The sequence below is a fragment of the Rhincodon typus genome, chromosome 14 (genome assembly GCF_021869965.1).
Source record: "Rhincodon typus isolate 14 chromosome 14, sRhiTyp1.1, whole genome shotgun sequence".
NCBI classification, from domain to species: Eukaryota; Metazoa; Chordata; class Chondrichthyes; order Orectolobiformes; family Rhincodontidae; genus Rhincodon; species Rhincodon typus.
Window position 1 is genome coordinate 59,670,378 of NC_063345.1, and position 12,993 is coordinate 59,683,370.

Here is a 12,993-nt window from a genome sequence, read left to right on the forward strand (position 1 = left end):
GCCTCCTTGACCTGTCCGTCCTCCCTGGACCGACCTATCCCCTCCCTAACTCCCCACCTACATTGACCTTTACTGGCCCCATCCCCGCCTCTTTGACCTCTCTGTCTCCTCTCCACCTATCTTCTCCTCTACCCATCTTCTATCCGCCTCCCCCTCTCTCCCTATTTATTTCAGAATCCCCTTCCCCTCTCCCATTTCTGAAGAAGGGTCTCGACCCGAAACGTCAGCTTTCCTGCTCCTCTGATGCTGCTTGGCCTGCTGTGTTCATCCAGCTCTACACCGTGTTATCTCAGATTCTCCAGCATCGGCAGTTCCTACTATCTTTGTACCAAAGATTGTTTTTTTTTTCCGGCCTCTGATCTATTCCTGTAGCCACAGTATTTATGTGGCTGGTCCAGTTCAGTTTCTGATAATGCCCAAGATGTTGCTGGTTGGAGAATTCAGTAGTTGAAATGCCAATGAACATCAAAGGGGAGATGGTTCCTTCTTTTTAGAAATTGTCATTGCCTGGCATTTGGTGTCGAGAAATCTATTTCTCACTTGCCAGCCCAACATTAATTATTGTCCAGGTCGTGCTGCATAAGGAAATGCAGTATCCAAGGAGTCATAAATGGTGTGGAATAAGATGTAATCATTAGTGAACATCCCCACTTCTGACTTTCTGATGGGGCAAAGGTCATTGATTAAGTAGCTAGAGATGGGTGGGCCTAGAGCAATGTCCTGGTACTGAGGTACACAATTATAACCATCTTCCTTTGTGCTAGATATAACTCCAATCAACTTTCCCATTCACTTCAGTTTTGCTAGGGTTCCTTGACACCAAACTTGGTCAAATGCTCCCTTGATCAATGACTCTCACTTTTGGAATTTAACTTTATTGTCCATTATTGATCAAGTAGTCCCGACCAAATCCAAGTTATGAAGCAGTGAGTAGGTTATCACGGAGTGAGCGTCACTTGATTGCAATGCTAATTGACATAGATTAATGATGACTGAGGATGGAGAGATGGGGTAATAACTGGCTGGGTTGGATTTGTCCTGTTTTTTGTGGGCAGGACATACCTGTACAATTTTCCACATTGTCAGATAGATGCCAGTCTTGTGGTCCTCCTGGAAAAGCTTAGCTAGAGCCATGGTTAATTCTGGTGCATAAGCCTTCCGTATTACCCCTGGGATGTCAGGGTCCACAGCCTTTGTGGTATCTAGGGCTCATGCAATTAATTGAATTGGTTGAAGACTGGCATTCATGATGCTGGTGAGCAGTGTTCCCTCTAAGCTGCACAGGCATCATGAGGTTACTCCAAAATGACACATGCACAGGTAGGCATGACAGGCATGCCAACGCATTGACTTGCCATTTCAGAAGTTGCTGGTGTGCCGTCAATGAGGAGATCTGAACATTCAGGAAGAATTAGAGGGAATATTACTGCCGACCTTGGGAAGAGGCTGAGTTGGATCATCCACTCGGCACTTTTGGCTGAAGATGGTTGGAAATGCTTCTGCCTTGTTTTTTGGACTGAAGTACTGGACATCCAATATTTTTGAGGATAAGGGTGTTTATGGAGCTTCCTTCTCTTGCAAATTGTTTCATTGTCTACTGGCTTTTCACCCTGAATTTGAAAGGACGGCAGAGCTTTAACCTGATCTGGTGATTGTGGGATCACTTTGCTGTGTCAACCGTGTGATCTCAATACATTGAATTTCACTTTTCTTCCCATTTGCCATAAACCAATGGATTGAACTGAGGGAAAAGATTATTATTCATCACAGCCTCAGTCAAGGTTAGAGCCATAAGACTGCAATGACGAGCATTAACCTTGCTCTGTCCAAGGCCCCAATTCCGATTGAATATCAGCAATCCACCCTGACATGGAAAACCCCCTCAGGATATTGTAACCTTTGCCCTTGAGTTTGGATCTGGTCTATAATGCAGCATTAGTCTCGTCAGGGTCAAAGAGAAAAAAAAAGCATGTCACACACATTTACTCTGGTCAGGGGACCTTGTGTTTGAACTCAAGGCCTGTAACCATGAATCAAATTATCCATGAATCATATACTCCAGTGCTCTGGTATTCATGAATACACGCCCAAAGAATCTTTATACGTTAGAGATGGAAAGTGCATCATTGCTACCTAATTAATGAATCTATGTGGAATTTGTACTGGAACAGTACTATCAAAATATTTAACTGCCAGGACCTATTTCCAAGCTGAGACTGAATTGACGGAATGAAGGTTTTCTCTGTCTGCAGAAGACTTATGTGTGAAGTGTATTGGGCCTGTGTTTCAGTCCATTTCCGACACAGGCTTGAGTTTGCAGCCCAAACCTGGATCTAATTTACTCCAAATTGCCAGTTGCACTCAGGAGGGCCACAGGTGGGTAGTGTGGGAACTGGAGAGCTGCCAAATCTGTGCAGTGGGCCATGCTGCTGTTATTTAAGACAAGCTGTTGGCAGACTATACGGTGCTTTTACTGTGCTTCACTAACAGTGTTGACACTGACCTGGGAGTGTTTGATGCTAATTTAGGTTACTGGGAAAGCAAGTATCCATTTCCTCAATATCCATGTCCCTCCTTTTGATGAGTAGAAAATTGCTCCCAACGAAAAATCAAAATTTCAGTCAGTGAAGTATTTGCAGCTTCAATGCAGCCTACCAGCAAAAAATGACTGAAAATGATAAGTTTGAAGCTTCCTCGAAATTATTTATCAAGCACAAAATGCACAGGGATGCATTAAATTCATTCCTTTTCAGTGGGTGGACTGGCTTACGACTCTGCAATTGCATTTTTTAAATGAAAAAATACTGCTGTGAAGAGTTAACAAAAAGTATGTGTTTTCAAAGCCATCTTCATCCTTTCTTGCTGTGCTCATGATGCAAGCTTAATGGATTTTAAATGGCTTAACATTGCTATCCCCGGAGATGTTGGTCCAGATGGTCTGTAAATGCAATAGGAAGTACCAGAACATCAAAGATTAAGAGATAGTCACGTCGACTCATATTTAGTGGAATTTGATACTCGAAAATTAGTGATTATGCATTGCTACTGTAACTAGTCAGTAAATGGTCTAAAGTCTTCATTTCTTTGTTTGCAGAGCTGTTATCAAAATATTCGGGCGTGACATAAGAGGAACAAACAACTTGTTTTGGTGTTTTTAAGACCAAACTGAAAAATAATTCGTGATTACAAAGTCTAAGCAATCAAAGGCAATGTTGTATTGTTAGTTAAGTACAATAATAATGTTGTATTTTTAGCTGAAGCTTTAGTTTCAGATGAAAATTTCCTGGTTGCTGATTGCATGTATCTGCCCCGGTATAAGAACAATTCTGACTGACTAGTCAATTTCTGCGTTTAAGTCCTGTCTTTAAAAAGATTTTGCCCTCCCTCCCCCTACCCTTCAGCCACCCATTGATTGAAGAGGGGAGGTTGCATGATTAAGATGGTTTCTGGGAGAACAAAAATTCAAACAGGGTCACATAAGGATGGACTTATTCAAGTTTTGTGATAAAAGTGAAGGAGGTTGACAGGATTTTTCTTTGTATTTGGATAATGAACTTTACAAATAAAACAAAAGGAAAACTTGCCACGCCTGTCCTGATGAATGGACACGCTGAGATTTATGCCAAAAATGCTTGCTTAACCAGGACTTTGTTGCAGCAATATATTTTGTTTCAGGATGAGTGAAACTTGAGATGTAGTGAAAGTAGGTTTGAATTGGGTGTCATTAATTTAAGACACTGCTTCAAACTTCATGCCTGCTCAGTCAAGAATAGTATTATACCCACCCTTCCCATTCTTATTTCCTACTGCTTATGCTTGGAATTGCTTAAAAAGATAAAAGGTCTATCTTCAGTCAATGGATACTGGTCTCAATGGATTTTGTTTTGATGGGTTAATTGCATGACTTTCTTGTGGCGGGGTTGGGGGTGGGGGGTGTTGGGATTAGAAACTACTCTACAGGGATTGGGAAGTGGTCCATTTATTCTGCCTTGCTATCTGAGCTCAGGACTCAAGTAGATGCATTTTGTTCAGTGCGATTTGAAAAGGACATGTCCACTGGGTTTAAAAGCTAATAGCGTGTGATGCTTGAGAAATTTTCAAAGGCATCTGAGTAGTCCCAAAAATTAATATCCCACTTCCTCAAGTTGCAACCCAATCATTTCTTAAATGTTTCCACATGACCTGTTTCCCCTAAAAAAATTACATTTGATATGAATTATTTCGCTTTATTTTTCTAGGAACACAAATTCTTGCACTGTTTCATCAAAATAAATCATAAGAGTATCCATAAGTTCAAATGGCAGTGTGATCCAATTATTCAAGTCAATTCTGTATGCATATGGACACTTAAAAACTTCCCTTGTGATTGTTACCGGAAATTCCACCTGCCCCGGTCAGTGCATTGAGTATTTGAGTTGGGTGGTCATGTTGTGGCTGTACAGGACATTGGTTAGGCTCCTTTTGCAATACTGCATGCAATTCTGGTCTCTTTGCTATAGGAAGGATATTGTGAAACTTGAAAGGTTTCAGAAAAGATTTACAAGGATGTTGCCAGGGTTGGAGGCCTTGAGCTATAGGAAGAGGCTGGATAGGCTATTTTCCCTGGAATGTCGGAGGCTGAGGGGTGACTTTATAGAGGTTTATAAAATCATGAGGGACATGGATAGGGTAAATAGACAAGGTCTTTCCCTCAGGGTGATAGAGTCCAAAACTAGAGGGCGTAGGTTTAAAGTGAGAGGGGAAAGATTTAAAAGGGACCTAAGGGACAACTTTTTCACACAGATGGGGTGCTTGTACAGAATTAGCTGCAAGAGGAAGTGGTGGAAGCTGGTACAATTACAACATTTAAAAGGCTGGATACATGAATAGGAAGGTTTTAGAGAGTTATGAGCCAAATGCTGGCAAATGGGACTAGATTAATTTAGGATATCTGGTTGGCATGGGCGAGTTGGACCAAAGGGTCTGTTTCTGTCCTGTACCTCTCTATGACTGTATGACTTTTCAACACTAGAAGTCAAGCTACATGCATATCTTAGAATACAAAGGGAAAAATAGTTAGCCTCACAACAATTATTTTAGAATCTGCGAGTTTGGCTCCACATGTGGTACTAGTCTGAACACAACGTGCAGTGTTGTAAACTACATTTTTAAAACTATTGCTAAAGAAAAAAAGACTGACGATTAGGAGAAGACAATCAACTATCTTACCAAACATTTGATTATTATAAATTTTTACAATGTAAACTGACCCAAAGCACTGAAGAGTAACTGTTGGTAGAAGAAAATGAACACAAACATCACATCATAGTTTTGGTTTTCAGATGGCTGCAAAAATGTTTTGTGTATCACATTTTGAAAATAGTTGATAACAGGAAAACTTGCTGTACAATCCACATATAATGCAGAAGGCGCACTTAACAAGATATTTTAGCTTTAATATAAACAGACTATTTCCTGTGGAAGAGAGAGAATCTCTTTTGGTCAGATGCTGGATCAGCAAATGTTCCTGTGCTAAAACGGGGTTAACAATAATACTCATTTCTTTTGTCTTCCTGTTTTGCTTCATCAGTTTCAAGGACACATCTGTTCATGACTATTTGGTGGGCAGTGCCTAGGGCACAGGAGGACCTGAGTACATGACGCGTGAGAGGCTGCCAGTAATCGATGATGGAGTGAAAGGTGTTGCTGGGAAACAAATCTGGAAGGAAAAGGAAAACCCAACAATTACTCGGCTGAAATAATTTTTTTTGTGAGAGATAGAATAGAATCGCTGGGAGAAATGAGGGTGGCGCAGGAGAGATAGAAAGACTGGGATGGGGATAGATTCAGGGGCATGGCTTGGAAGGGAGTGGATAGCAAGAGAGTGGTGGATGAAGTAATGGAATTGGTAAATGTTGCACGATACAGCATCAACTCTTTGAACTAATTTATTCCTGTACTCCAAAGCTGTTCCTTGTGCTAAAGTTGAAGATTCACCACGTTTAAATGAGGAGCAGAAAAGCAGTCAGCTGAACGAAATGATAATGTCAGCGTTTGTTCTCTAAATGAAGATGATAGTCTAAGGTGTTCAGAATTTTTACAAAGCTTAACTCTAAACAGCATACCGCTACACACACCAGACTCAAGAAAGGAACAGTTACAAGGTTTGCATGAAACCTGAAACCTGAACAAAGGCAAGGGGTAGGATTTTAATATTGACAACAGGTATCAGGAAATGGGATGAATCTGCTATTGTGATCCCTCTCTATCTCAGGATTCCTGGTAGGTGGGATATTCTATAAGCCCAGGCTAAAATAACTGGAGGACAAGTGCCTGATCCAGAATAAGAAGTTTAAAAGCTATTCATGAGTCCCATAAAGCCTCAACACAGTGTTTCCAGAGCAGCCAACTACTCACTGATATATAGTTGAACTTTCTGACCTCTCTTTAAATTCCTCACTCCAGCTTCCTCCCTCATTCCCTCACCTTCACCCCATTCACCATTGTCCATGTTATGTAAAACACTCACAAGCCCCATTACAGCAGTTGAAAGCCATTGAATAGCCCATAAAACTCCATAAACAAACAAACAAACTCCAAAACTACTATTTCAACAGATGATTATACTGAATATGTAAAAACAATGGGAAAAATGAAATATTTATACTGGGTTATCATTTTAGGCTGCCCTTTGAAAAGTGTGAAATATAGTCTGTGTTTTTATCTATTAGATGAACAACTTCTTTAACTCAACTGAAGACTATTCCGCTTTATGATGTTGATCATTTATTTGGCAACAGTGCCAGGAGTGGGAAGGCAGTGGCTCAGTGTTAATGTCACTGGACGAGGAAGCCAGAGCCCAATGCTAATCCACTGGGGATATGGGTTCAAATTGCACTATGGCAGATAATGAAATTTGCATGTAATTTTTTACAAAATGGAATTGAAAAATAGCCTAATGGCTACCCTGTAGCCACTGTTCTTTAGGGAAGGCTATCTGTTGTCCTTACCTGGTCTGGCTTATGCATGTGCTTGACTCTCGACTGCCCTAGCTATGTACAATAAATGCTGATCGAGCCATTGATGCCAACATCCCATGAACAAATAAAAAAAGTAATGACATAAAAAAGCAAAGTAAGGATCAATAGCTTAGCAAAAATACCATTAAGCATTCACCTCTGCCTATAATACAGTTAGTTTTAGTACATTACAATGGTGACTTGTTACAAAAGGTCGTATTGCTTATAATACATTTGTTTGATCGAAAATAGTGAAAGCCATTATGTAAATACAGTTAATTAATTAATTACTTTGTTTCCCACTTTGTTGAAAAGCAGATTCTCTAAACTGCTTGGCTTTTTAGAATTAGTGAATGCTGTGCATGAATCTGTCTGTAGGTTAAATCAAGTTCTCTTCTTGTTTTAAGTACAGTATTACTCCAGGAATTTCCTTTTGGTTTGACCTGCTGAGCCACTGTGATTTCTACCAAATATACAGTGACTGTGCAAGAGACTGTGCATGCCCTTCCTATCTTGGGAAACCTCTTGATTCTAATCTACTCTCAATAATTAAATCAGCTCGTTTACTTTAAAAAGAAAATCCTGCTATTGAATAATTCAAATTAAACAACATTAGCAACACAGCAAAGGGTTCAGAAAATCAGATAACTCCAAATCAAGTGAGTCTGGATTAAGGAAAGTCAGCTGCTCTTAGACATACAAGAGTGATAAAATTTTTAACCATATGGTGAAAAAAGGCCAACTGCAGAATGAATAAATCTGAATGCTGTGGGCCATCATTATCTGGATTTCCTGAGGAAATATTTTGGAGCTTTAATTTTCTAACATAGTATGAAATAAGATGTTGATATGCAGTGCCATTTCCTTCGACTTAATGTTGCACCTTTTGTTTTGCAGGAAATTGTACGCCACTTTCTGAAGCAAGGGCAGAAGGTAGGCTGTTTAACATTTTTAAAGGAAAGGCAACTAGATAATGAGACCTCCATTTTCAAATGCCGTTTATGTTTTATTCTTTTCTTCTTTTGCCAGGCGTAGATCAGCTGTACAGACAATAAATTATGGTGCAAAGGCATCTCCTTATCTGGAAACCTTGGACGTGACTCCTGCCACAATTTGTTGTGCACTGAAACCTCTTGTGAATGCAGCTCGATTCTGCATTGCTGCTGCACAAGGCAAGGCATGGGGAATGACAGCCAGAACCCCACGTGTCTTACCAACGACTCATTCAAGTATACCCTGTATGGCTCCGTGTACAGCGTTGTATTTATCCTCGGGTTGTTGACAAACTGCACCTCACTGTATTTCTTCAGCTGCAAAATGAAGATGCGGAATGAGACCACAATATTTATGACCAATCTTGCAGTCTCGGACCTCCTTTTTGTCTTTACGCTGCCCTTTAAGATTTTTTACAACATCAATCGCCACTGGCCGTTTGGTGACGGGCTGTGCAAGGTCTCTGGGACAGCGTTCCTCACGAACATATACGGGAGCATGCTGTTTCTCACTTGCATCAGTGCTGACCGATTCCTGGCCATAGTTTACCCCTTCAGGTCTCGGGCCATCAGGACAAGGAGAAACACCAGCATCATTTGTGCAGGAGTGTGGCTCCTAGTGCTCAGTGGGGGAATCTCTGCATCTCTATTCTCCACCACTAACATCAGGGGGAATAACTCCAGTACCACCTGCTTCGAAGGTTTCTCCAAAGACACCTGGAAAACCTATCTGTCTAAGATCACCATATTCATTGAAATAGTTGGATTTCTCATTCCTTTGCTGTTGAATCTGACCTGCTCCTCGTTGGTTCTGAGGACTCTGAGGAAACCAGAAACGTTGTCTCCAATTGGAGCCAACAAAGAAAGGGTACTGAAGATGATTATTGTGCACTTGTCCATTTTCATTATATGCTTTGTGCCCTACAACTCCATCCTGTTTATCTATGCTCTTGTGCGTTCCCAAGCAATTGCAAACTGCTCCTTGGAGAGGTTTGCCAAAACCATGTATCCAATCACTTTGTGCCTGGCTACCACAAACTGCTGCCTCGACCCCTTTGTTTATTACTTTACGTCGGAATATTTTCAGAAGTATTTCAACATAAGACCCTGCACGAAGCTTGATTCCATTTTTAAAAGTGAAACACCACTAACAGTGAAGGGGGAGGCAATGGCCGATTCTGTAAATCGGAATGGAGCCAATATTCATTTAGAATCTCAGTTTTAAGCTTGGTACCTGGATGATTGAAGATTACCTTCAGGACTCTAATACGGCACCTTGTCTGTGACAAATGTTCTATGTGGTAACGCTGCAGGATTTCAGAAGGAAAGGGTGGAATTTTCCCTTCCCTGTTGCAGCAACAGTGATGGCAAGTAAAGTGACAAAATAGGGCAGGAGTGAAAAAGTCGGATTCTTGGAAAAGAGAAAAATGTTCTTGATTTCCCTCTCGAATTGCAACTTCAGAATCTCATCCTTGAGTGGTGATTGCTGTATTTCCGCACCTTTGTACCTCATTAAAAGAACCAACTTGCCCTAGTTACATCCCACTTCCAATTCTCCTGTCCTCCACTGAGAAACAAGACAGTGCAAATTCCTGACAGGTTAAACAGAATGGACACCTATCAGCTGCAGCTCACCATATGCATGTCCTGGCCATCAGTTAAATGTATCTTCACAATAACGTCCCTACATGATCCACAGCCACTATCCTCCTTGATCCTTCCTTCATCCACACAAATCCATGTCAACAAACCACCAGCCACACTACATCTTGCCTGCACTCAGACCAACTCAGTTTCTCACCACATCACACCTTCAATACCACTTTGTGCTGATGGATGTTGTGAGATATTGCATTTTGGTAAAACAAACTAGGGCAGGACTTATACAGCCCTGGGTAGTGTTGTAGAACAGAGAGACCTATGGATTCAAGTACATAATTCTTAGAAATTTGCATCATAGGTAGACAGGATCATTAAGAAGGTGTTTAGTATGCTTGCCTTCATTGCTCAGACCTTTGAGTATAGGAGTTGGAACATCGTGTTGAGGTTGTACAGGATGTTGGGGAGGCTTCTTCTAGAGAACTGGGTGCAGTTCTGGTTGCTCTGCAATAGGAAGGATATTATTAAATTGGAGCGGGTTCAGTAAAGATTTACCAGGATGTTACCGGGAATGGAGGGATTGAGTTATAAAAATAGGCTGGATAGGTTGAGACGCTTTTCAATGAAGTTTAGGAGGTTGAGTAGTGACCTTATGGAGGTTTATAAAATCATGAGGGGTATAGATAAGGTGAATAGTAAGGGTCTTTTCTCTAGGGTGGGGTAGTTCAAAAGTAAGGAGCATATTTTTAAGGTGAAATGAGAAAGTTTTAAAAAGGACATGAGAGGCAACTTTTTTTTGCTCAGAGAATGGTTCATGTGGATAAGTACATGAATGGCAAAGGTTAGGAGGGATATGGGCCAAATGCAGGCACGTGGGACTGGTTTAGTTTTGGGAACATGGTCAGCGTGGACTGTTTGGACAGAACGGTCTATTTCCATGCTGTATGATTCTATGACTCTATTTTGCCAGGTCACATGGGTGGCACGGTGGCTCAGTGGTTAGCACTGCTGTCTCTCAGCGCCAGGGACCTGGGTTCGATTTCAGCCCCGGGTGACTGTCTGTGTGGAGTTTGCACGTTCTCCCCGTGTCTGCGTGGGTTTCCTCCGGATGCTTCGGTTTCCTCCCACAGTCCAAAGATGTGCAGGTTAGGTGGATTGGACATACTAAATTGCCCATAGTGTTCAGGGATGTTTAGGTTAGGGGGATGGGTCTGGGTGGGATGTTCTAAGGGTCGTTGTGGACTTGTTGGGCCAAAGGGCCTGTTTCCACACTGTAGGGATTCAATGATTCTATGGTTGTGAGCAGCGACAGCCACACATACACAGAGATGCTGTCATGTTAAAAATAATCACATCTTAAAGCTTTTAACTCACTTTCTGAACACTCTCACTTTTTATCACTGAGTTTTACTTACAGGGATTTGGCCATGATCAATCCAATTGGGCAGTGATCCATGGTCAAGTGCAAGCAGTCCAGGGAATACACATAGGTCAGTTGCGATGCTCAGTTCTTGCTGCAATGAGAGAATAGGAAGGATGATTGGTATGCAAGTGGTCAGCAGGAAAAAGCAATCCCCTCTTCTCTACCAGGCCTGTCCCCCAGCACCTCCTGTCCTGAAGTGGGGATATAGCATGTCTTGATGACGTTTGCAGTGTTGAGTACTGCAGTGTGAGGGGACATTCAAGGATCTGACATGGTGCTCGGCAGGGCCTTCAAACATGGCGCCAGAAGTAATGTATGCCAGAAGTTCACTGTAGTGGCCAGCACTTCCTCCTCTCTGGCCATTCCCCATGAAATGCACCCAAAAACCAGGTCGCATTAGTTAGACAGTGAAAAGCAAAAGATTGCGGATGCTACTTCACTGCCAGCCATTAAACTCACTTGCTGCCTACAAATAGGAAAATTCAGCCCACAGTGATGACATATGTTGGTGTACTTTGTATAGAATACAGTAACTTTTTAGACCCAAACAGCCACTGATGGTAATGACCGTCCTGTAGCAGATTCTCACACTCCAATACCCCAAACCAACACGTGTTTGGTTCACTCACAAAGCTTACCTGATGAAGAAATGTTCCTTGTTATAATTCTCAAACTCAGTTATAACTGATAATATACAACCTCTCACCATTCACCTCATTTCTGTTGCATATTCCAAATGAACCAGGCATCTGATCTGTTATTTAGTTTAAAAAAAAAGCATGGTAACTTGAATACTGTACCATTTCTGGCTTTTTTCAGGTCTTGCTTTTAATTCAAATAACTTAGCTAGCCTTTCAATGAATTCCTGGTTCACAGCCAGCAGGGAAGATTCAGAATCTCAACCTGCATTGGCAAGTCCTCGATGTGAACCACATTAAGAATAACTCCTCCACATTCAAACTTACGCTAAACATTCGTACCTGTCACATTTCAGACAGATTATTTTGTCTGGCAGATATTAGGAATGTAACGCAACAAGAGGAGCTCAAACCTTGAGGGCAAATCAATACAAGAGGTCAAAAAGGAGTCTCCGATCCTTTAGACCTCTGCAATTTTGAAGAGATTTACAAGTCTAGGACATAAATGCGTTATACATGGAACCTGAAGCTTGAGAGAGCCAGTACTCTGTGTCCTTAACAAGTCATTCCGTTCAAAGGTAGTGCTGCTGTACTGTTTAACGTTGCTTGTTTGTTTGTGTGTCACTGAACCTAACCTAATGAAAATAAATTTGCATTTATGTGATTACAACTTGTCTGAGCTAAGTGGATTTGCAAATTATTCGTCGAGTTTAATTATACTTACATCCCAGAAAGTTCTAGTTTTTAAGAACTAGAAATTTAATTGCTTGCATTGCGTTGTGCTAAAATCAGTTGCTTCCAATTGTGTCACTTCACATATACACATGCCAGCTTCACCTTTACTGTCTGAACAGCTCCTGAATTTCCCATTTTCATCCACTTCTTAATGGGGTCTTTTTAGTACTTAGTTTGCAGAATGGATTTTACTGACAAAAAAGCAAGTCTTGCTCTTAAAAGAAGTTGATGGACAAAATATGTCTGTAGATCATTGGATGACATCCAGGTCAGGAATACACAGCATCGACTGTAATCAGAGTATAATGGCAAGCTGGGATTGAGGATGAAGGCCAACACACACTGTTAACCTTGTGGGCTGATGGGGCAGTGAAGAGGTGGGCATAGTTCCTGAAACAGATTCTCTGAATTCAAGTGGAGCATTAGACAGATGGCTGAATTAGTGTATTGTTTCACCGTATAATACATTTGTTAGCTGTTGCTGCATTCAACACAGGATTATTATCAATGTATATTTTTATTGTCCCAACTGTAGGAAGTCAAAAGCTCACAAGGGAAACTCAGCACTCAGAGGGGAAGTGGGATGTCACCAGACACAGTTAATCTAG

General features: G+C 41.3%; 1 protein-coding gene across 1 annotated transcript in view; it reads left to right on the plus strand.

Annotated features, from left to right (window-relative positions):
* The window catches only part of lpar4 (lysophosphatidic acid receptor 4), a 46,528-nt gene extending 36,601 nt beyond the window's left edge, over positions 1–9,927 (plus strand). Inside the window, exons 2-3 of the mRNA XM_020511744.2 lie at positions 7,896–7,931; positions 8,028–9,927. Coding sequence (XP_020367333.1) covers positions 8,178–9,215 — 1,038 coding nt within the window. The 5' untranslated portion in view covers positions 7,896–7,931; positions 8,028–8,177 and the 3' untranslated portion in view covers positions 9,216–9,927. The remainder of the gene's footprint in view (positions 1–7,895; positions 7,932–8,027) is intronic.
* The last annotated feature ends 3,066 nt before the right edge of the window (positions 9,928–12,993 follow it).